The sequence below is a fragment of the Ostrinia nubilalis genome, chromosome 17 (genome assembly GCF_963855985.1).
Source record: "Ostrinia nubilalis chromosome 17, ilOstNubi1.1, whole genome shotgun sequence".
NCBI classification, from domain to species: Eukaryota; Metazoa; Arthropoda; class Insecta; order Lepidoptera; family Crambidae; genus Ostrinia; species Ostrinia nubilalis.
Window position 1 is genome coordinate 11,860,745 of NC_087104.1, and position 25,142 is coordinate 11,885,886.

Consider the following 25,142-nt stretch of genomic DNA (forward strand, 5'->3'; position numbering starts at 1 on the left):
TCTGTGAACCTAATTTTAGAAATAACAATTATGAATAGAAGCTGGATTGGATACTTACTTTGTATGTAAGTACGAGTAATTTTATTTTATGGAAATAACCATCTATGATTACGATACATAATGTTAGCTAGATTTGCTAAAAATAAATCTTTTGGGTTTAATTTTTTAGTGGTTATTGCTGGGTGAGGTAGGTAGTGCCATCTATTGAGCAAGTAGCGATAGAAACTTTATGATTGAAAGCGCCATCTAGATTTTATAACTAAAAAATGTGCATACCTAATTAGGAAATATAGAGGGCGTAGTTTTGCGCAAGACAGATGACAAGTTTGACAACCATGAATGACATTGACTCAAGCTCAAGTTCGTCCCTGAAACCAAATCAATTTTTCAGCAATAATTACGTAAAATTACTATCTTTAAAACTAAAACATGTCCAGAAATTAAAGTATTTCGAAAGTGCTAATAAAGATTTACCTCCAAAATGTGGCAGTTAATGCAATTGCACTCTTGTAGCTTAGTAAAACAGAGGTAAATATTTATAACCTATCGAACGTATATTTCGCATTGTTTTTCCCTTTATTTATATGAAATTTAATTATTTTCAGGTTGCTAACAGCGAAGAACAGTGGCTATTTTATAAATGTCCTCAAAAGTAAACCGACAAACGTGCTAAAGCGTCATATTTCGAATTTTAAAGTTTCAACAGAAAAGAGTGCAAAGTGCAGTGAATTCTTAATTTTTAGTCCATGGAAGTTGTGTACCGGTATAAGTTTAGGACTTGCAGCTCGTGTGTTGTTTAAAAATGGGCCTGCATTTTGTAAATCTAGTCAAACTTCTCGGATAGTCCAACGGAGGCCAAATGTTAATGATGACAGTTCAAAGTTTGACTGGAAGAAGTTATTTGAATACCTGTGGCCTCATAGATGGGTATTGGCTGCTGCTGTTGCTGTAAGTATAATTTCCAAACCACAAATTATTATTGTTTCTAATATCATAGAAAAACTTTTTAATCTTCTACTGTTTTATATTTAGTTTTAAGATTAGGATTTGTGTTATCTGCATTATTAGTAAAGAATCAAAATGCTTGTTTACTTTATATCATTCTCATTTTGTGGTTCTCTAAATTAAAACTAAAGAAGTTTTTGCTGCCTTTAACTAAAAATCCTAGAATTATATCCTTTGTATGTTTTTGTAAAAATATCCACAAAATAAATTATGTTTTGTTTATTTTCAGTCGGCATTGGCTGTAGCCTTCCTGAACGTCTACATTCCAGCGATGTTAGGTGTTATTGTCAACGTCCTAGCGAGCATGAAGACCAATCCAAGTGCAGATTTTATTGAAGAAATAAAGATGCCTGCTTTAACCTCTCCTATGCTTTGTCTCAGATCTGTGCAACCTCCGTCAACTGCTATGTCTCAGATCTAAGACAAGACTACTTTGTCATTTTGAAACATCATTTGAAAACCGTAGCAGTTGGGGGGTGCAGTTTTGCGCGGCTCAATAGCACGCCAAAGGTTAAAACTTATTTCATTGTATATTGGACAGGTAAATGTATAAATATCACTATCAATTTATACAAATAACTTTGTACCTAACAAATATACATACAGACATGAAATGGACTGATCCTGTGCTTAGTAAATATGAGAATGAGAATTAATATGTATGAAATTCAATTAATTGAAGGCTTGAAGTCTGCTTGACATTAAATCAAGTTAAAAGTTTTGTTGCAAAATAGCACATAATATTACAACTAAATAAGATTACTACATAATTATTTACTTTATATTCCTTCCAGGCAGCATTTACATTCTTCTACATCCATTTACTGGCACAAGTGGGAGAGAAAGTTGCGTTGCAAATGAAGCAAGACCTATTTGAGTCTATACTGAGACAGGACATGGCCTTCTTTGATAGTGAGAGAACTGGAGAACTAGTCAATAGGTAATGAACTATACTATCACTAAAACTCCTCTGTGGTCCAATTAGAATTTTTTTTGAACTATTTAGGTCTAGTACCAAATGTGACACAAATAGAAAATATTTTTGATGAAAATGTATATAAAATAAGCTTGGTTGGGAACTACTTTAGATGGAGGGATATGCTCTAAAGGGCAAGTTATGAAATAATAGGACATGTCTTAAGACTTAAGAAAATAATGACTAAATTAATTAAATTTCAGGCTGACTGTGGATGTGCAAGACTTCAAAAGTTCCTTCAAACAAACCATCTCAGGTGGTTTAAGAGCAATCACACAGGTATTTATTTTGTTTACCAATTCCCATAGTTCAAATAATACAAATTACTTATCTTGAGAGTTGTTCGTTATTTTATTAAAACAAATGTTTATTATTTACTTTTAGGACATCTCGGAATCAATGTTTATGAATACTTTTGTCTCAAGATTATTTTACATTGGTTTTCAGGTGATCGGTTCAGCAGTAAGCCTGCTTGTGATATCGCCACAATTGACCACGCTAACCTTGGTCTGTGTCCCATCAGTGGTCATCGGGGGAACATTCATCGGTTCCCTATTGAGAAAGCTATCGAGAGAGGCTCAGAGTCAGGTAAGATAGTTAGTCAGGTCAGTTAGAGGTAAGCAGGGTTCGAAAATATCCGATATCTATTATATAAAAGAAAGTCGTGTTAGTTACTCCACTTATAACTCAAGAACGGCTGAACCGATTTAGCTGAAAATTGTCAGGGAGGTAGTTTAGAGCCAGGAGAAGGACATAGGATACTTTTTATCCCGTTATTTATTGCCATTAAGGCGGAACAAAGTTCGCCGGGTCAGCTAGTTTATTATAAATATCAAAATATCGGATATTTATGATATATATCGGATATATATCAACTTTGATATACAGGGTGGCCAAAACAGTGAGGTCTAAAAGAAAAATTTAGATTCCTTACATCAAGGTGTACCTAAATCACCCCCATGTATATTATACGATTGTGCTTAGTTTAGGAGATAGAGTTAATTTTGTGATATTTTAAAATTTTATGACCTAGTAGGCTTTAAACATTTTTATCTTTTTTTTGGGTTGACTTTTTTCAGATTTCTTTTTTTCGACAGATTTGTTATGAATTGCAGATGTTTGAAAAAAATAACCACCTTCCTATCTTTGATTCAAAATACAAAAGTTTTGCTAGAAACATTAAAATTATGCTTTTATCAGAACACTATCAAATTTTCTACTTAAAAGTTTAAGTAAAAAAAAGAACTTCCATAGGTCCAAAATCATTTTAAAAACTGCGCCGTTTCCTGAACATTCATAATAATACAAAAAAACATGTACTTAATAGGCCACTATTTCCTGTAATCGGTCCACTAAAGTGGTAAGTCGGAGATTCCGTTACATGTTTTTGACTTTCTTAGAGTGAATTAATATTGGGAATCCTCTAAGTTTACATTACGTAGAACAGATTTAGAGCAGTAACTGGACAGAACCTGTTTTTATTCTCAACGAGGAAGCTCTTGCCCTTCATCACACCTGGTGGAAACTGATGATTATGCTGAAGGTGGAAGGGAACCTCAACTACAAAGGAACTATAGCTTCCTACCTCCAAATTCCGGAACACATTGTTATTTTAAGTAAGTTTTGATGAACATAAACCAAATATCCCTCCTTCTTCTTCTCGCTGTAGTAGGTATTTCAAGGGTAATAGTAAAATGTAACAACTGCCTCTGTCTTCAAGTGGTAAGAGGTAAGCTTCAGAGGTCCCTTGTTTGATTCCCAGTGGAGGTGAAATTTTCTGCTCGGTTTGGTTGGTTGTAGGGTTTGATCTAAGTCTGCCTGGCTAGCAACTCTATTTTCCTAAGTCTGTCACTATAACAATAATGTTAATAGCATTACTGTATTCCGACATTTGGAGGTAGGAAGCCATAGTTCCTCTGTAGTTGAAGTTCCCTTCCACCTTCAGCCTAATCATCAGTTTCCACCAGGTGTGATGAAGGGCAAGAGCTTCCTCGTTGAGAATAAAAACATGTTCTGTCCAGTTACTGCTTTAAATCTGTTCTACGTAATGTAAATTTAGAGGATTCCCAATATTAATTCACTCTAAGAAAGTCAAGAACATGTAACGGAATCTCCGACTTACCACTTTAGTGGACCGATTACAGGAAATAGTGGCCTATTAAGTACATGTTTTTTTGTATTATTATGAATGTTCAGGAAACGGCGCAGTTTTTAAAATGGTTTTGAACCTATGGAAGTTCTTTTTTTTACTTAAACTTTTAAGTTGAAAATTTGATAGTGTTCTGATAAAAGCATAATTTTAATGTTTCTAGCAAAACTTTTGTATCTTGAATCAAAGATAGGAAGGTGATTACTTTTTTCAAACATTTGCAATTCATAACAAATCTTTCCAAAAAAAGAAATCTGAAAAAAGTCAACCCAAAAAAAAGATAAAAATGTTTAAAGCCTACTAGGTCATAAAATTTTAAAATATCACAAAATTAACTCTATCTCCTAAACTAAGCACAATCGTATAATATACATGGGGGTGATTTAGGTACACCTTGATGTAAGGAATCTAAATTTTTCTTTTAGACCTCACTGTTTTGGCCACCCTGTATATCAATTTTGTATGAAGGCCATAGTATTATTTTATTGTATTATTCATGAATACTATTGCATATGTGTTACAAAAACATATTTTTAATGTTTTTAAAATTTAAAATCAAACAAATAAAGCAAAAACATAAAATATTCTTTTTACTAAGGCAAATCAACTAAAAAAAAAAAATCGTATGTCAAAAAGTACAAATATTGTAACAAATTTTAAAAGTTGATATATATCATCAAAACCGGCTTGATATACCGGCAAGGGATCCTCGAACCCTGGAGGTAAGATAGCCAGTTCCTCCGTGGTTGAGGATTCCGGGTGAAGCTCGCATCCACCTTCGGCCTGATCGTCACTTACCATCAGGTGAGATACAGAGCACAGGCCAAGAGATTCCTCGTTGTGGATAAAAGAAAATTGTCGATATTTTCAACAGTACATCATACTATACATTTTCGATGCAAAATGGTAAATAGCATCCAAAGTATTGACTTCGCGTCATATTATCTCAATCACAGTCGGTTTTGAGGTTCGTCTGACACCTTTGGCGGGTCAGAAATTCGTCTTTTTCTATCAAGAGACCACTTGAGATGCAGTCCAAGAGATTCTCAGATCAGACACTGAGCTAGAAACCTTAAATGCAACAAAAACGATACTAGATCCGAGAATAATAAACAAATTTGAGAAAACCAGTATCTATAATATAAATCCCCCAAGCAATAACAAAAATCTAGTTTTTTAAAGCTCTCTTAATATTTTACAGATAGAAAAAGCAACTCTAGTAGCGGAAGAAGCGATATCGAACATGCGGACCGTGCGAGCGTTCGCGGGCGAAGAGAACGAGGCGCGAATGTTCGCTAACGAATGCGAGCAGGCGGCGGATCTTAGTATGGAGCTTGGATTGGGAGTGGGATTGTTCCAGGCTGGAACTAACTTGTTTTTGAATGGGTTAGTATTGTAACTCTTTAGTGGCGACTTAACTGTTTCCAATATGTTTTGGACTTTATTAACATGGAATAAGTTTTATAATCCTTTAAATATTATTTTCTGTGGTAACTATAACTATATTTCAACCCTTTATGAAATATTTATTGAATTTGCCTTCTTTAGCCGAATTTAAAAAGCATGGGCTATGCAATTGAAAAGATTTGAACTTTATTCCCTTAACTTTAGTTAGATAATTATAAAACCGAAACGACTGTATAGCTGAGTGGCATCATCGTAACTTGAACCGTAACTATATCTTTTACCAGTGTTTTTTGTATGGAGTTTAGATGTTTTTAGATGTTTAGATGATAGACTTTAGACGTTTGTTATAGTTATAGTAAAATAGTGCAACCCAGGGTAACAAGTTTTTTCAAGATTGTCATGTTTCGTCATCATCAAATTACCTAGGCTAGTAAAGCCTGGTCCATGAGCACGTAGGATTTTGTCCAATGACCCCAAGCTACCCATTCTTATCGCTTACGCGTAATTATGTTGCTGTCGCGCTCGCACACTCACTGCGGGCGCCCGTCGCACAGTCGCGACAGCAATAAAATTACGCGCGAGCGTTAAAGATGGGTAGCTTGGGGTCATTGGACAAAATTCTACGTGCTCACGGACCAGGCTTTAGTAAAAATCACCATATATTGATGTAAATACTTAGCCTATCATTAAAGTTAAACGAATATAAACTTTATGAAGATGGAACAAGGCACAATGTGACGAAAATGAAGTGACGAGTTGATTTCTTGACCTAGTGGTAAACGAAAATGAACTTTATCAGGATGGTGCTAGGCACAATGTTCCTCGGCGGCCACCTGATGTCAACCGGGCAGATGTCGGCGGGTGACGTCATGGCGTTCCTTGTCAATGCTCAAACAGTACAACGATCGGTCGCACAACTATCGCTGTTGTTCGGATCTTTATCAAAAAAACCGCGCAAACTTAAAAAAATACACTATATTGATGTAAATTCCTAGCCTATCATTAGCGTTAAACGAAAATAAACTTTATTAGGATGGAGCAAGGCACAATGTTCCTCGGTGGCCACTTGATTTCTTGACTTGAAAAACTCCACCCTATATTTCGATATCAACAGTACCTAGTGGTAAAAGAAAATGAACTTTATCAGGATGGTGCTAGGCACAATGTTCCTCGGCGGCCACCTGATGTCTACAGGCCAGATGTCGGGTGACGTCATGGCGTTTTTGGTCAACGCGCAAACAGTACAACGCTCGGTCGCACAACTGTCGTTGTTGTTCGGATCTTTATCAAAAAAACCGCGCAAACTTAAAAAAATACCCTATATTGATGTAAATTCCTAGCCTATCATTAGCGTTAAACGAAAATAAACTTTATTAGGATGGAGCAAGGCACAATGCTCCTCGGTGGCCTCTTGATTTCTTGACTTGAAAAGCTCCACCCTATATTTCGATATCAACAGTACCTAGTGGTAAACGAAAATGAACTTTATCAGGATGGTGCTAGGCACAATGTTCCTCGGCGGCCATCTGATGTCTACCGGCCAGATGTCGGCGGGTGACGTCATGGCGTTCCTTGTCAATGCTCAAACCGTACAACGATCGGTCGCACAACTATCGTTGTTGTTCGGATCAGTCGTCAAAGGAGTTAGCGCCGGCGGTCGGGTGTTTGAGGTGAGAAAGAGATACTTTTTAGTCAACAAAGGTCTGGTTTTTGAGTTTAGGTTTTCAGATTGAGCTTTTATTCTGTATCCTATTATTGATACCGTTTTAAAGGGCTCGTGAAGCACTTTCAGTATCAGTTTTTCGATATCTTGTGTAGTTTAGAAATAATCGAGTGAGATCACTTATCGTTTCTACCCTGTAATATCAAGGATGAATTTTAAAAATCTTGATTCAGAAACCGGGCTAAAGGCATTGCTGGACAATAGTGTTGCAAAACTATAGTTTGAATATCGATTGTTGATCATGAAAAACAGTCATACTAACTATCGGTAGGACAGATACTATCTAACGGTACTATCGATACTAACTTATAAATTATAGCCAATAGTTTGCATTACTACCTGTTTATGAAAGATAAAACTATCGATATTATTCCATTTAGATAATATCGAATATACCTACTGATTTTAATTTTGCTACTTTGTTTTGTTATTTTTGGTGACACTGTATAATAAGTTTGTTGTTCTTTCAATTTCAGTACATCAACAAAGAGCCAAAGATGGACACTTCGGGCACAAAAGTTATAAAGTACCACGAAATTTACGGCGATATCGAGTTCAAAGACGTCACATTCGCGTACCCTACTCGTCCTGAAGCGGTATATTATATATGCATTTTATTGATTAATGATTATGGACCTTGTGTCGATGTTAATAAGTTTCAAATTATCGTAGCAATATATGTCACAGACTCACAGTCGTGTTAAGAGCTCTATACCAGTCTTTCCCAAAGTGGGCGATAACGCCCCCTTGTGGGCGCTGCAGGCTTAAAGGGGGGCGGTAAGAGACCCAGAAAAAAAATCAGGACGTTGTGTAGAGGCTTGGGAGGCGTCATCTACTAGGAGGACTCTTAGACATCGACTGAGCTCGACTCTTGACTACAAAAATGGGGGGAGCTAAAAATAATTTATTCTCAAAGTGGGCAGTAGACTAAATAAGTTTGGCAACCACTGCTATATACTCATGTAAAGAAAGCAAATCAGACTGTATTATGTACTTTTATAGCAAAATAGCATCTATTTCAAGTACAGATTTTTGAAAAAATCATACAGGATCAACTTATGGTTCACTTTGGCTCAAATAAACTCTTTCATAGTGAACAATATGGTTTTACTAAGGGTCGTTCCACCACCGATGCTGGGGTTGCACTACTTAAACATATTTTCGAGGCTTGGGAGAGTTCTCAAAATGCACTAGGGGTCTTTTGTGATCTCTCAAAAGCTTTTGATTGCGTAGAACATCAAACTCTAATTCGCAAACTGCACTACTATGGGGTAAAGGACTCGGCTTTGAATTTGATGCAATCTTATTTAAACTTTAGAGTTCAAAAAGTTGACATAAATGGTGTTTTGTCATCTGGGTCACCTGTGAAAATGGGAGTTCCGCAGGGGTCCATTCTGGGTCCATTCTTGTTTCTTATATACATTAATGATCTACCATATTTTGTTAGAAACTCTTGCGAAATCGTGTTATTTGCTGATGACACATCTTTGATTTTTAATATTGATAGAAGTAAAAATAACTTTGACGATGTAAATAATGCACTAACAAGAGTTTTAAGTTGGTTCACTACAAATAATTTACAACTCAATGCAAAGAAAACAAAATGTATAAAATTCTCTTTGCCCAACGTAAAAACAGTTAGTACTCAAATAGAACTTAATAATAATGCAATTGACATGGTAGACTCGACTGTATTTCTGGGAATTACCCTGGATTCAAAACTCCAGTGGGGCCCCCATATAGAAACTCTAGCGGGAAGGCTCAGCTCAGCAGCTTTTGCAATAAAAAGGATACGGTCATTAACCGATGTTTCAACAGCTCGCTTAGTCTACTTTAGCTACTTTCATAGCCTAATGTCATATGGAATCATGCTATGGGGAAAAGCTGCAGATTTTGAAACAATATTCATTTTGCAAAAACGTGCGATAAGATACCTATATAAAATGAAAGCAAGGGCGTCCCTTAGAGAGTTGTTTAAAGAAATTGGCATTCTCACGGCCGCTTCACAATACATCTTGAACTGTATTCTTTTTATTCATCAAAATATTAATGATTTCAAAAAGAAAAGTGATATTCACCAAATAAACACTAGAAATAAAAATAAATTAGCTATACCCTCTTTCAGACTTAATAAAGTGTTTGCCACTTTTATGGGACAAGGTATCCATTTTTATAACAAAGTCCCTGATAAATATAAAGAGCTACCGTATAATAAATTTAAAGGTATAGTTAAAGATCACATGCTTAAAAAAGCTTATTATACAACTCGTGATTTTCTTAATGATAAGTCATCCTGGGAGTAGGATTATGGTCCTCTCATGCTCGTACTAAAAAGAATTTAAATTCGTGCTATGAAAAGTAATGTATTAACTAATTTTCTCTAATGTTATAGTGTCATGCTTCTCAATCTGGACTGTTACTTAGCTTATTATTATTAGTTTTTTTTTAAAGAGATAACTTGGAATTGTCATTCTCACTAAAATGTCTCTGGGGTGGTGGCGTAGTGAGGCGGGTCGTTACATTCCCTCTAATATGGTCGAGTGAAGCGATGGCTGGTTCACTCGTCATGTCTGTGAACAGGCGCTGCTTTCGGGGACTGGTCAATCCAAGTTATTCAAATTTATTAATGCGAATCATTTCTCCTAGTATTTAAGTATCTTAATTTGTAAGTCTAGATATTAGCACGTTACTACCTTGTTTAATATGCCACGCAATTTTGTATACCCATTCTTATAAGATACATCATACAAGAATGCGTGGTAAATTCAGTGAACTGCTCCTGAATCAAATGTACCTACTACTGCTTTTTCTATTTATTCATATTAACCGGCAGACAGTGGTGACTGAGTTTGTTGCGGCGCTTCTTCTCAGCACTTGCCAAATGTTGGTCTCGAAGCGCTGGTAGGGTAAAAAGATTATGAGACATGTAGAGGCTCCTTAAGAGCAAAATGACGATTTGTAAGAACTATTTATTAGTCTAAACAAATAAAGAAATTTTGACTTTGACTTTGACTTTACATAAGAAGCCAGTGTTTATGTATAAACCTATAGCGAGTTATTGCATAATTTTCAGGTAGTACTGAAGCACTTCAACCTCAAAATCCCAGCGGGTAAGACGGTTGCAATCGTCGGTACATCGGGCAACGGGAAATCCACTATAGCTGCATTATTAGAAAGGTTTGTCAATGACATTTTATTTTTATGTTGGCCATAATATTTAGAAATTACCAATACCAAAATAAGAGATTTTTTTTCAATCCGTATTTTCACCCTGACAATTCAAAATCCTCAATGGTGCTTTGATAATATTTTGAAAATTATCGCTCTGCCTAAAACAATGGAAAATTAACTCTTCATGTCTTTTGATTTAACTAGGGCTATCTCTAGGTAATTTGGTCCGCAATGTGTCCTAATACAGACGTGTAGTTTGATGCCCACAACCATGGACCTATAAAAAAAGTCGGACGGATTCTCATCAACAAAATACTGTGACATTAGGATACACCAGCTTGCCTGTACGTACAGGCCGGCACGCACACATTCACACCCTGATACACCACTTCGAGTGCAAACTTCACACAGTTGACACATTTAAAGCAGCGAAAAAACAATACGAATACGACATGTCTTGTGTGATGAAATTGTGTAAAAACCGTTCTGTTCAAACAAACAAAAATTAAGGAATCACATTTCACAGACAAAATAATAATCCAATCACTTATTTCCCGACATTAAAATATTGAAATTAATTGAAATCAAACGTCATTCACTCGAAAAAATAATACGTCAAAGACCAGTGTTCTCAGTTATTTACGTGGGAAAATTACCCGAAATATGGGAAATTAATAATAATTTTAGGACTTTTTAGTTATTTATTACGCATACTATGGAAATAAAATAATTTATCATAATAATTGTGTTTTAATGGGATATATTTTCATAGGCAAATTTGATCCTTCCCAAAAATGTGGAACTGCGAAATTCAAATTTTCTTACATTGATTGCAAGTCAGTGTCAGGTTGTATGTTAAAAAAAATCTATCAGAGATAATAATAATATATTGATGATGCATAAGATTATAATTATAATGTACACAAGATTCGTAATTTGTAACTGCGTGAATCATTTTTGATCAACATTATGTACATACCCTGACACACTGACTTGCAAACAATGTAAGAAAATTTGAACATTGAAAATTTCGCGCCTACCTCAACGCATTCACCTTTCATCCTTTTAAAATGGCACGGAATAATTCTGTCTACATTTCCAAGTAACATCTGCCGATCTATGTTTTTCTTAAAATAAATGGGTAAAATGTTTTGGCTAACATGGCATCCCTAAATTCACTCACACAATAGACAAACGCCAAAATTTTGCGTCACAGTTTTGTTGTAGCGTGAGTTCCGTCCGCCTTTTTTTATAGGTCCATGCCCACAACGCATCGGCATTTTTTGTATGTAGTTATTTCACTCCGTGAAGAAAAACTGTCACGAATGTTATGTCTAGCTCTAGCTATAGTCTGGTCTGTGAGCACGTAGAATTTTGTCCAATGACATCAATGATCATGTCGCACAGTCGCGACAGCAATATAGTTACGCGCGAACGATTAAGATGGGTAGCTAGGGGTCATTGGACAAAATTCTTCGTGCTCACAGACCGGGCCTTAGACATAACAATTATTTTTCAATTATTAGACATAACAATTGTGTTAGAAAACAAATACTTTTTATTGAAAAATAACCTTAACCACTACCATAATTACATTTATTTTGTAGTACCACTTTGATTCACGTAAAACCACGTAACCTATTTCAGATTCTACGACGTAAACGACGGGCAAGTGACGATAGATGGCGTTGACGTGCGCGAGTTTGACTGCAAGTGGCTGCGAGGCCGAGCGCTGGGCCTCATCAGCCAGGAGCCCGTGTTGTTCGCGACCAGTGTCAGGGAGAACATCCGCTATGGCAAGCCGGAGGCGAGCGACGCCGAGGTAAGAGACTTAACTAAATCCTGGTCCGTGAGCACGTAGAATTTTGTCCAATGACCCCGAGCTACCCATCCTTATCGCTCGCGCGTAATTATATTGCTGTCGCGACTGTGCGACGGGCGCCCGCAGTGAGTGTGCGAGCGCGACAGCAACATAATTATTCTCAGCAACATAATTAGCCTCATCAGCCAGGAGCCCGTGTTGTTCGCGACCAGTGTTAGGGAGAACATCCGCTATGGCAAGCCGGAGGCGAGCGACACCGAGGTAAGAGACTATAGTGTAGCGTTTAATGAGGGCTATCGTTTTAGCGCTCACCAGTTAGCGCCACTGTAGAGTAAGGTCTTGTCACTTGCTAGTAGCGAAGACAGTGGCACAAACTTGTGAGCGCTAAAGTGGTAGGAGGACTATCGCATTTGCACTCATCAAGATGGCGCCACTGTAGAGTAAGGTCCTGTCAATCGCCAGGGGTGCCAACTGTAAGTATAAAAATGATAGCCCTCATTGAGTCAGTGCCTGCGGTATGACGGCACGCGTGTTTTTTTGACGGTCAAACCTCAGCGAGACTTCAGATCTTCTTAAGATTTGTATGCTCTGTCATATTATGTCAATGTCACCCCCTCCATTGACTCAGTGCCTGAGATATTGATGGCGGCACGGGTGTTTTTATGACAGTCAAGATATCAAGATAGCTAGCTAGCTAGCTATTATAACCTGGCCTTTTCATCCCCGAGTAGGCATCGAAAACAAAACGCGCGCGTTTAATCCACAAGGGATTCACGAAAACTGCTTTGGAAAAAAGAAAAGATACGTGTGTGATGTGCTAGATGGCGACATAGTAGCTTCTTGTAGCAGCCAGCCCTATCGTATCGGCAGAGAACCGATGACTGCCGTATGTAAACGAAACAGTGCTCGACTCTGAGACAAGCTAAATTACACCATATTGTTGACGACATTGAGTAGACATTTTTTTTAAATACCTTCGCGAGTAAAAACCCTTTACGTAGTACTTATTATTATGTGTAATAACTAACTTGTGGCACCTAAGTGGTCATATGAGACCGCAGTATTGAGATAACTGCGCACCTCGCTGATTGCGACTCTCCCTCGTACTTCGCACACCTCCCCGCGTTCGCCCCGTCCGTACCAGAGCGTCGATGTAACGTCACGGCCGTCAGGTGCGCAGTTAACTCGACTGGGTTGTAGCACAGAATAATAATAAGTGCTACGTACAGAAGTTTTACTTCGCGAAGGTATTTAAAAAAATGTATGCTCAATGTCATTAACAATATGGTGTAATTTAGCCTGTCTCAAGAGTCAAGCACCATTTTGTTGACAAACATCAGTGATCGGCACTGCGCCGAAGCCATAGGGCTGACTTCGGTAAAATGATGTGACGTGAGGTGCCAAACTGCGGAAAATGGCCGAGGAAATACATGATTTAGCATGAATTATCATGAATAATATTAACTACTTATTTACCTCGCAGTGTCTTGAGGCAACTTAAAAAAGTACATTCTATGTTTTTATTATTATTTAGGCAGTTAAATACTGCACAGTATTTAGTACACCATTTTCTTTATTTTCTTCCATCATACACAAGAATACGCGTGCGTGAGTCAATGTTCGCTCGTATGTGAGGCCTTGTCGAATAGTATCCTGTAGGTGGGCCATCGTGCGTGTTTTGTTTTCGATGTAAACTCGCAGAGATGAACAGGCCTGGTTGTAGTAACTAACTTATAGTACCATAAGTGGTTGCATGAGACCGCGATAACAATTGATTTCTATTGTATATCGATACGCCACAAAAATAACCACCATTTTATACTTAATTTTAATTGTATTTTTCTATTTACTCTATTTCAGGTGATCCAAGCGGCCATGACGGCGAATGCGCACGAGTTCATCACCCAGTTCCCAGCTGGTTATGATACGTTGGTCGGCGAGCGGGGAACAGCGCTAAGCGGTGGACAGAAGCAACGAGTGGCTATAGCAAGAGCTGTTCTTAAGAACCCGCCTATTATTATACTGGACGAAGCTACCAGGTCAGTCGACCTTCACCTTTGTTGGCTATGTAAGAAGGTTCAAAGTCGCCCAGCCAGATCGCTAGCTAGGTCAGACGACTTTCACCTTTATTAACTTTGCAAGAAAACCTAAAGTTGCTCATCGAGTGACTCTAGCATTAGTAGTAAGGCGCTGAGCGGCGGACAGAAGCAACGGGTGACTATAGCACGAGCTGTTCTTAAAAACCCGCCTATTATAATACTGGACGAGGCTACCAGGTCAGTCGACTTTGAGCTCTTTGGAAGCTCAAAATTACTCAGCGAATGATTTGCTAGGATTTGTATCGTGACGTGGGAGACAATTGCGTTCCCGTGCTCTAAAATCCGCCCGTCATCTTCAGTCGACTTTGACCCTTATTGACCTCACAAGAAGGCTCAAAGTAACCCAGCAGAAGATCAACTCGGATAAGTATGAATGCGCACGAGTTCATCACCCAGTTCCCAGCTGGTTATGATACGTTGGTCGGCGAGCGGGGAACAGCGCTAAGCGGTGGACAGAAGCAACGAGTGGCTATAGCGAGGGCTGTTCTTAAAAACCCGCCTATCATCATACTGGACGAAGCCACCAGGTCAGTCGACTTTGACTCTTATCGGCATTATAAGAAAGCCCAGAGTCGAGTAGTTGGTTACTCTCTAGGATTGGTATAACGGCGCTGAGCGGCAGACAGAAGCAGAGAGGGGCCATAGCACGAGCTATTACGAGACCTGGCTACCAGGTCAGTCGACTTTGAGTCTTATTGGCCTCAAAATAAGAGTCAAAGTTGCCCAGCTAGTGACTAACATTAGTAATAAGGCGCTGAGCGGTGACCAGAAGCAACGAGTGGCTATAGCAAGGGCTGTTCTTAAAAACCCGCCTATCATCATACTGGACGAAGCTACCAGGTCAATCAGACAATTTTGAACCCTATTGGCTTTATTGGAATGCTCACAGTTGCCTAGCAAGATATTCCGTAGCGTTAGCATAGGCGGATAGAAGCAACGAGTGGTTATAGCGAGGGCTGTGCTGAAGAACACGCCCATCATCATACTGGACGAAGCTCAGTGAGGCCACCAGGTCAGTAGAACCTTAATAGTTATGTAAGAAGGTTCAAAGTCGCCCAGCCAGATTCGCTAGCCAGGTCAGTCGACTTTCACCTTTATTGACCTTGCAAGAAATCTCAAATTTGCTCAGCAAGTGACTCTAAGCATTAGTATTATGGCACTGGCTATGACACTTTGGTCGGCGAGCGGGGCACGGCGCTAAGCGGCGGACAGAAGCAACGAGTGGCTATAGCAAGAGCTGTTCTTAAGAACCCGCCTATTATTATACTGGATGAGGCTACCAGGTCAGTCGACTTTGACTCTTATTGGTATTATAAGAAAGCCCAGAGTCGAGTAGTTGGTTACTCTCTAGGATTGGTATAACGGCGCTGAGCGGCAGACAGAAGCAGAGAGTGGCCATAGCACGAGCTATTACGAGACCTGGCTACCAGGTCAGTCGACTTTGAGTCTTATTGGCCTCAAAATAAGAGTCAAAGTTGCCCAGCTAGTGACTAATAAGTCGCTGAGCGGCGGACAGAAGCAACGAGTGGCCGTAGCAAGAGCTGTGCTGAAGAACCCGCCTATTATCATACTGGACGAAGCCACCAGGTCAGTCGATCTTCACTTTTATTAGCTTTGTAAGATGGTTCAAAGTCGCCCAGTCATATTTGCTAGTCAGGTCGGTCGAATTTGACTCTTATGAGCCTTGTAAGAAAGCTCAAAGCTGCTCAGCAAGTGACTCTAGCATTAGTAATAAGGCGCTGAGCGGTGACCAGAAGCAACGAGTGGCTATAGCAAGAGCTGTGCTGAAGAACCCGCCTATTATTATACTGGATGAGGCTACTAGGTCAGTAGACCTTCACCTTTATTAGCTATGTAAGAAGGTTCAAAGTCGCCCAGCCAGATTCACTAGCGGTGACCAGAATTAACGCGTGGCTATAGCACGAGCTATTCTTAAAAATCCGCTTATTATCATACTGGATGAAGCCACCAGGTCGGTAGACTTTCACTTTTATTCGGCTCAAAATAAGGGTCAGATTCGCTAGGTTTAATATAGCGGTAGACAGAAGCAGAGGGTGGCCATAGCGAGGGCTGTGCTTAAGAACTCGCCTATCATCATAATGGACGAGGCCACCAGGTCAGTCGATTTTGAGGTCTTTTGGCATTTTAAGTAAGCTCAAAATTACTCGACTGAGCTCTTTCTGCATTTTAAGGAAGCTCAAAATTACTCAGCGAGTGACTTACTAGGATTAGCATAGAGGCGGCCAAAAACGGCGCGTGACCATAGCACGACATTTTTTGAAGAAGCTTCCTGCCATCATACTGGACCAAGGCTACCGGGTTAGTCGACTTTGGATCCTATTGGACTTGTAAGAAAGCTCAGAGTTGCAAAGTTAGTTACTCTTTAGGAATTAAATAATAAAGGAATTTTGACTTTGACTTGATTTTATAATGTTTTTTTTTTCACAGTGCCTTAGACTCTGCCAGCGAAAAGGTGGTACAGTCAGCATTAGAAACGGCCGCTAAAGGGCGCACAGTGTTGGTGATCGCTCATCGTCTCTCAACTGTCATGAATGCGGACCTCATTGTGGTCTTGAATAAGGGGAAAATTGTAGAGGTGAGGGATTTCAATTTATACTTTAAGATAGTATAGATAGAACACTCTTTATGAACATGATAAGAAAGAAAGAAATAGACAAAATAACCTATAGATAATAAGATAATTGAGGTTTTTCGTTTGTGTGAAAGACCTTGTTTTAATTACTGATGTTATCCCTCCATATTATTTTTGACTGTCCACACAATATAAAATTATCTTTCTGGTGTAGTATGCCTTTCAAATCGTATAGGTTTTATTGAGTTTACTTAGCTGTTCCTTGGTTTACCTTATACATACATTAACTTACAATATTAGCATTTTTTATTTTGACGTTCCTAGGTGCTAATTTATTGGTCTAAAATGGATAAATATTTTTCATTTTCATTGCACTGGCACTGTAAAAAACTCAAAATTTTCTACATAGTATTAACTTGAACACTGAGCCTTAGCTCATCTTATCGAAAAAGCTGCAGCTGCTGCATTTTAATGCTGAATACCGTGACAACTACTTACTAAAAACTCACTTTGCTTTTTACATTTCAGATGGGCACCCACGATCAGTTGAAGAAACAAAAAGGCTTCTACTGGAACCTCATCAAGCAACAGGATCAAGACTCGGACACTTCCAGAACGTTATGAGAGTGAGGTAGCTTGATAAAATAAATTGTTGACAATAACTAATTTGACAAAGTTAGAAATAGTAAATTAAAGCCATCCGCTTACGATATAGAGTCGCAGAGTGAAACGTATTGATTTATAACAAAAAAAAAACACTTTTTTGTTGGTATCATATCGCTGAAAACTTTATGGAATTTTTTAACCGATGATGACGTCATATACACGTCATGATGACATGACGTCTACGTGTATGTTAAATTGCATTTTTGCAGAAATGTAGATAAAAGATTAAACCGTCGATAAATTAATAATCTAATAATTATAGAGTCTAAGATTTTTATAGCCTGGGAAAGTAGTTAATAGTTAATAGAGCCATTAAACTAGTAAAAGAACAAAAAAAAAATGCAGAAATTCACTAAATTGACTTCAGTATAGAATGAGATAGGTACTTGCATGAAATAGGTTTTAATATCACAGAGAAATAGTTAAAAAAAATCTTACTCCATTTTTTCATAACATTGTCACTGCCGTTATGCGTTTTTAAGAATAATAAAGTAGAATAAACAAGCAAATGATAGTGAGATATATGCTTAAGTAACAAGAAATATAATGTAACTAATATAATATATTTTTACCAGTAAGCGTAAATGAGAAATTGAGAAGAAAGAAGAAGGTAAATAGAAGAGGTATTTATCGTATTTTTTTGTCGTAGATATCTTTAAATTGGTGACAGATGGGATTCTGGTTGGTTTTGGTGTTGCAAGCGATATTTTATTAATATCGTAATCTCGTTTGATATTATTGATTTGCGATTATTTTAGACTTCTGGTCTGTGTACCACTGCCACAATACTAGTAAAGGTGGATCAACTAGAGTTGAGGCAATAAACTCAAGCAAAGATTTGGATCTATACAGGGTGTTAGGTAAATGGGTATATGAGCCGACACTAGCCCATGTTAACATATGCATATAAATAGTATGTTGAAGTCAGAAAATTGATATCATCATTTTAATTATTTAAATTTTCATACAAATCTGATTTTATAAATTTTATTTTGTATGAACATTTAAAAAATTAAAATGATGATATCAAATTTCTGACTTCACCATACCATTTTTATGCATATGTTGACATGGGCTAGTGTCGGCTCATATACCCATTTACCTAACTCCCTGTATACAATATCTGCGCTAACGCCTCAATTTTCATTGAGCGACCTATAACATGTTACTGTAGAGTCCAATTAGTTAAATGATAAATCCGTAGAAATAAACAACAAATAACTTTAAATCTGCTAGAAGTCCTGCCAGAGTAGGTGTTTTTATATTTATTTAGTATCTTTGCCGAGTTTAGCACAAGATAGACCCTAAAATGACAAAATAAAATATAAGTTTATGTGAAAATTTCAGCGAATTTTAGTTACCAAAAATCCTGTCTATTTTTTTACCTTCATAGATATGTACCTATGTTTTGTGATTGTCTTTATTCTGTGGCATTTTGTGCACTCAAGTACATTTTGTATGTAAATAATCGATTTATACGATTTTCTTTACTTATATTTATTTATTTATTGCGATTGTATGGTCGTGTGTTGAGAATAAAATTGTTATTATTATATTCGTTGTTTTCTTATTAGACACTGTGGATCATTATACAGGGTGTGAAAATTATAAATAACTTGAAAAAATCGAACTGCCTAAGGCGGGAATTGAACCCACGACCTTCCGCTTGCCGGGCGACTGCTCTTCCAACTGAGCTACTTAGACACTGGATGAACCCGTCAAAATTTTCAAGTGTAATACGCCGTTACGGTCAGCGTTTGTTTCATCAATGTTGGGTATGCCTACCCTTAAACATTCGTGGGTTCAATTCCCGCCTTAGGCAGTTCGATTTTTTCAAGTTATTTATAATTTTCAAATTAGTTTGAGATGCGACTCTTAACGCTAAAAATTAAATAACTATATTATACAGGGTGTTAAGGTAAGCAGTATTATCCTATAAACTGCGAATAAGTAATATGAATTTAGAAGTTATATAAAATAAAATAAAAGTGTTTTAGTATGTTTTAAAAAATATATTTTTATCCCGCGCTAAAACCCAGCTTAATGACACTCGTGCGCTATGTATAGTCGACAGCACATCGAACCATACATCATTTTTTGTGCCAAAATCGTCCCTATTACAAGTAAATAATAATAACCGATCATAGTACAAAGTACTTACCTTACCACGTCACGTCAGCTGTTTGGAGCGAACTTGCTCGGCACTCAACTCGGCAATACTGCAGCAGCAATACTTCATATCGAACACAAACGTAATGTTATCTAACATAAACAATTTTTTTTGTGAGTACACCATACCCGCGGTCAAATATTCATAAATAATGTCCATGGATCACGTGAAGGCACAATTAAAACATACACGGCGGTCGCGTAAGTGTGACACGCTCGAGTAGCGACATAATAATATCGACGTGCGTTCGCTTCGGCGTCTCGGCGATTACTGATTGATTGAAGGCGAGAGCGAGGAGTGGGGAGCGGGGAGAGGAGTGACTCTAGCGCCGCGCGCGGCGTGGGTGTCAGTTCAATCGCTACATTATTTTGAATCGTACTACCCTCTCTTTTTTGGTAAAAAATATGATATTTTTATAGATGGATATTTTGTAATTGGGAAGTTAAAAGCTTGACACCACAGTCAACTGACATACTTTTTAAATAAATATAAAGTTGTACCTAACTGGTTAATGATGTCAACTACTCAATTTCTTATCTTCTCTCTGACGGTCACAATGACATGCTGGTGTTCTTTTGGTTAGTACAACGGCAACTGTGGTCCAGCGTTCGAATCCCGTAGGGGTAGTTCTTATAAAATATTAAAACGCAAATATCATAATTTAATCCACTAGCATTAAAAAACAATATGATCCGAAGAAATTTAATGTTTATTGCATACTGGATCACCAAAATTGTTTGTACAATAAATTCAATAACACTGACGAATTATTTACATTTAACTCAATTACTACGCATAATTACATCGTTCATATTTACACAAGTTAACAAATTTAGAATTAGACAATATAAATATTTTATCTCAATTTCAAGTATACTGATGGTAACTCCGATCTCCCTATAGATTTTAACACTATGCTTTTTAATGTAACCATAGACTCTTAGAGAACTATTTATGGTAACACAATGTGTTTTTCAGTGGCAACACTGGGTATTTCCATATTTTTATGCAATATGCTGTAATGCCCGCAACGGTCATAATATTTTAGCTAGGTCGCTGATATAGCAAAACCGCGACTAAGAAAATAACGTTCAAAGTGGCAGTCAGCTTATTTAAGAATCTTCTTCTTTTTTGTTGTTGGCAATACTCTTCTTATAAGAATCATGCGGTATTGCTATATCAGTTAAAATTTAGAATGTTATGTTGCCAGTTGTAAATATATATGTTTACATTGATCTCAACGATAGTGTTTTTTGAGTTAAATTCATCAGTTTTGTACAAATGAATTATTTTTCTACCTATTCAATGGTATCCTAAATTTTAATTCCGTAGAATTTATTATTATTGTTAGAATTTTATAGCTTAATCGCTAACATTATTTTTTTGATGTTGGTAATACAAATAATTTTATTATATCTTCATTACTCTTTGATTTTTATATTGACGTATATTTAGAAGTCAAGCGCAGTGAGTTTTAAACCATTATTACTTTTTATTTTATTTTATTTTTTAGTAAAGTCTCGAACATAATTATATGAAGACGCTAATGGAAATCGAACCCTGAATCTTACGCTATAGAATGACATTAACATAAAGGTAAAATACTGTTCATTTACAAAAACAATGGTTTAGTTATAATTGTAACTTAAAAAGGATATTTTATTACATAATGTATATTATATTTAATTGACTTAATTTGAAATTATCAGCTATTATTCTGATTTGGCTAATAAATACAAATACTAGACCCAATGTGACATACATTAGCAACCCTAATAAAAAACAAAACCCGAGTAAAGGCAACACTCGTATGAGTTGCCATATTACAAAAAGCAAACAACTGAAGTAAAAAAAATCTATCATGCAGTACATAAAATCGCCGCCAGGGGCGCTTTGATAAATGACTGAATTTTAACGTAATTAAATAATAATTAATTAACTATGAAAAGGACTAATGAATGACCTTGGTTTAATGATTTAATTTTATCTCAACATTTTACGTATAATTCCAATACCTATTGAAGGTTCATATTTACAGGTAAATAATTTTATATTATGTACAGATCATTGTCAATTTTGTTACTAAATCTACGTTGAAATTGTGTGACTATTTGTGTTAATTTATCTTACTTATTAATTACTTTATGGTTTCTTGGCGTTCATTTTTGGTATAAAAGTTTTATTTTATCTGGTATTTTTGACAATAATTTAATTTTTATGAGAGTTCAGTAGCTTTTGATACTTTGTGACTAAAAAAAAACCTATACAGTCGCGAACAACAAATTGATTTTAAACTTCATTTTTTATATAATTTATGGTTTTAAATCAATGAGGGTTTTCGCGAATGAAAGATCCGCTAGATGGCGGGACGTGGATGTGGGGTCTGACTGCTGCGTGATTGGTGGATTTTGACATATCTGTCAATGTCATGTCAAAAATAACCAATCACGCAGCATTTGGACCTCGCGTCTACGTATTGCCATCTGGCGGATTTTTCATTCGCGAAAACCCTCATTGGGATGTACCGGCGCCGTTCTTTTACTGAATGAAGGCTATCGTTTTTATACTTAACAGTTGGCAGCACTGGTGGATGACAGAACTCTACAGTGGCGCCATCTTGGTGAGTGTAAGTTGCATACTTGATGTGTCTTGGCTTGTACTAGCCTTTCTTTTTCAGTAAACTGTTACAAATAAACAATTATGTTATTTTAAGTAGGTATATCAAATTCCTTGGTATTTTAACATTTTCCATAAATACCTATTAAATTACCTACTTCAATAGTATAGATAGACTATGTTATTACAAATTTCTTTTACCTAATTGAATCAACTTATTTTTACAGTATAATTATGTTTCTTAAACGACTGAGGGGATAACTGAAGGTATCTTATACCAAATGCAACGAGTATTAAAATGTACAGAAGAATAGCTCTATTTCTTTCTTTCTTTCTATTCGTAAAATCGAATTCGCTAAGAAAATAATGGAGATGTTTTTTCGAGTTCTTTGACAGAACTACACTCTCGAATTTACACACTCAATGAGGGTTTTCGCGATTGAAAAATCCGCCAGATGGCAATACGTAGACGGGAGGTCCAAATGCTGCATGATTGGTGGATTTTGACATATTTTATCTGTCAATGTCATGTCAAAAATAACCAATCATGCAGCATTTGAACCTCGCGTCTACGTATTGCCATCTGGCAGATTTTTCAATCATGAAAACCCTCATTCCCAAGCAAAATTGTTCCCTATTATGATCGTTTGAAGGAACGAATTAGCTTGGATCTTTGAATCACTCCTGAATGCTATTCCTCTGTACATTATCTGCTTCGTGCAACAATTTGCTATGAACGGCGAAAGTCGATAATTTAGATGATCTTGTTCTTCTAATAGCTGAAAAACGAACGAATTTTCCATACTTTTACTCAGTGACATCTATCTTAGGCTTTGTAGCATCTGAGGTCATAATTCTGGAGTTAGAACTTATGACCTGAAACAGGTTCAAAACTCCTGCCTATTAATTCGACCGATAGCTTTATGTGCCATCCGAAGCACTAATACCTAATTAGGATTCTTGATTATAATCATTAGGATAATATTTTTAACACTGTGTCCCTCATACGAATCAGACCTAGAATGTTCTGGTAGAAATAATCAACTCTAACCATAATAACATTATTATGTGATAGAGTCCATCCTTCAAATTCATGCCATCCTAACCCTTCAATAAACCAACTTCGACTTCCGAATAAAAATTACAAAAAAAAAAGTTTCAACTTTTCACCGACAAGATACACCGTCAACACCGACTTTCGCCGTCACCTACGGCCGCTCTAGCCACTCCACCGTCATCGCAGGCCGAAGTGCAGCAGCGCGGAGCCGAGCAGAAGTAAGCAGGTCGCGCTCGACGTGATGCCGTGGATTGCGCTCGTGTTCCGACGGAGGATCGCCGCCATTTTGTTGCCTGAAAAGGATAGAAGATTCCGTTATTTTTAGAGTTCTGTTTTATCTAAGTTACATTTACTTTAATTAGGATTAGGATCATAAAGTTTATCAACTCGTTTTTGAGAAAACTAAAGTTAAGAAGCTTTGTACTCGTATGTTTCCCCACGTTAGTAGGATATAGGTAGTGTCCATCACTTGATGATGAGCGGCTTCCCGATGACGATGAACCTTTAAGACGCTATCAAGTTTATTATTCGCACTGAATGTGAGTTGGTATACAATGCACTTAAGATTTAAAAGTTCTATCTTTAGCAGCGGATTCTTCCTTAGTCTTAGGTCGCTAAAAAGTGTATCTATGAGTGCGGCGCCCCTGACTGTGACCAGCTCTGTGGTGAGGCACTTACTACCTTCAGAGACGAACACGTGTATCGACGCGGGCCCGGTGTTACTCGCGCTGCACTTACAGTTGCTGGAGTCTTTTAGCGTGGCGCCCCTGACTGAGCCAGCTCTATGGTGAGACACTTACTGCCTTCAGAGACGAACACGTATCGACGCGGGCTCGATGTTGCTAGCATTGCACGTGTAATTCCCCGAGTCCTTTAGCGTGGCGCCCCTGACTGTGAGACGGCTCTGAGTGCGAGCGCCTGGCTCCGTCTCGACTGTGATTGATGCATTCTGTAGAGACACTTACTGCCTTCAGAGACGAACACGTGTATCGACGCGGGCTCGGTGTTGCTAGCGCTGCACGTGTAATTCCCCGAGTCCTTTAGCGTGGCGCCCCTGTATGAGCCAGCTCTATGGTGAGACACTTACTGCCTTCAGAGACGAACACGTGTATCGACGCGGGCTCGGTGTTGCTAGCGCTGCACGTATAATTCCCCGAGTCCTTTAGCGTGGCGCCTCTGACTGTGAGACGGCTCTGTGTGCGAGCACCCGGCTCCGTTTCCACTGTGATGCCGCCGCGCGTCGCGTCGTAGTTGATCATCCGCTCGTTGTGGTACCAGAACACGTATTGGGGAGGTGTTGGACTCTGGAATGGGGAAAATAAATTTTTTTATTTTATTTTATTGGAAAACAACAGATTACATCATTTGGTTAGATTAATACTAAATTTACAATGGTGTTAAGCAAGATAGTAATCCTATAACGTGTTTCCACGGCATACTAGCAATGAGAAGCAGACTTATAAGCCTTGATCACACGTACCGAGCAATCGGGCGAGACAGTGCTCTCGGCCGAGTACTCGGTGCGTTATGAACATAGCGCCGAGTGATCGAAGCAATGCGACGAGACAGTAGCTCCAGTAACATTGATTCCTTACGTGTTTTCTGAGAGAAGAGTAATTAATCGGAGAGGAGTGGAGAAGTATTTTGAATAATCAATCAGATTTCATTATTCAGGAAACCAGGAAACC

At 37.7% G+C, this 25,142-nt stretch overlaps 2 protein-coding genes across 2 annotated transcripts in view; one reads left to right on the forward strand and one right to left on the reverse strand.

Annotated features, from left to right (window-relative positions):
- The first annotated feature begins 355 nt into the window (after positions 1–355).
- Positions 356–19,166, forward strand: LOC135080094 (mitochondrial potassium channel ATP-binding subunit). Its single transcript, XM_063974774.1, has 15 exons — positions 356–528; positions 606–948; positions 1,235–1,359; positions 1,516–1,546; positions 1,800–1,945; positions 2,185–2,260; positions 2,429–2,569; positions 5,332–5,516; positions 7,030–7,207; positions 7,737–7,856; positions 10,334–10,437; positions 12,079–12,253; positions 14,114–14,292; positions 16,801–16,948; positions 17,474–19,166. Exons 1-15 carry the CDS (start codon positions 482–484, stop codon positions 17,567–17,569), a joined length of 2,094 nt encoding a protein of 697 aa, XP_063830844.1. The 5' UTR covers positions 356–481; the 3' UTR covers positions 17,570–19,166.
- Positions 19,167–24,515: 5,349 nt separating this feature from the next.
- Positions 24,516–25,142, reverse strand: part of LOC135080264 (hemicentin-2-like) — a gene marked incomplete at its 3' end in the record, with an annotated part of 312,023 nt that continues 311,396 nt past the window's right edge. The window contains exon 8 of the mRNA XM_063974951.1: positions 24,516–24,758. Coding sequence (XP_063831021.1) covers positions 24,516–24,758 — 243 coding nt within the window. The remainder of the gene's footprint in view (positions 24,759–25,142) is intronic.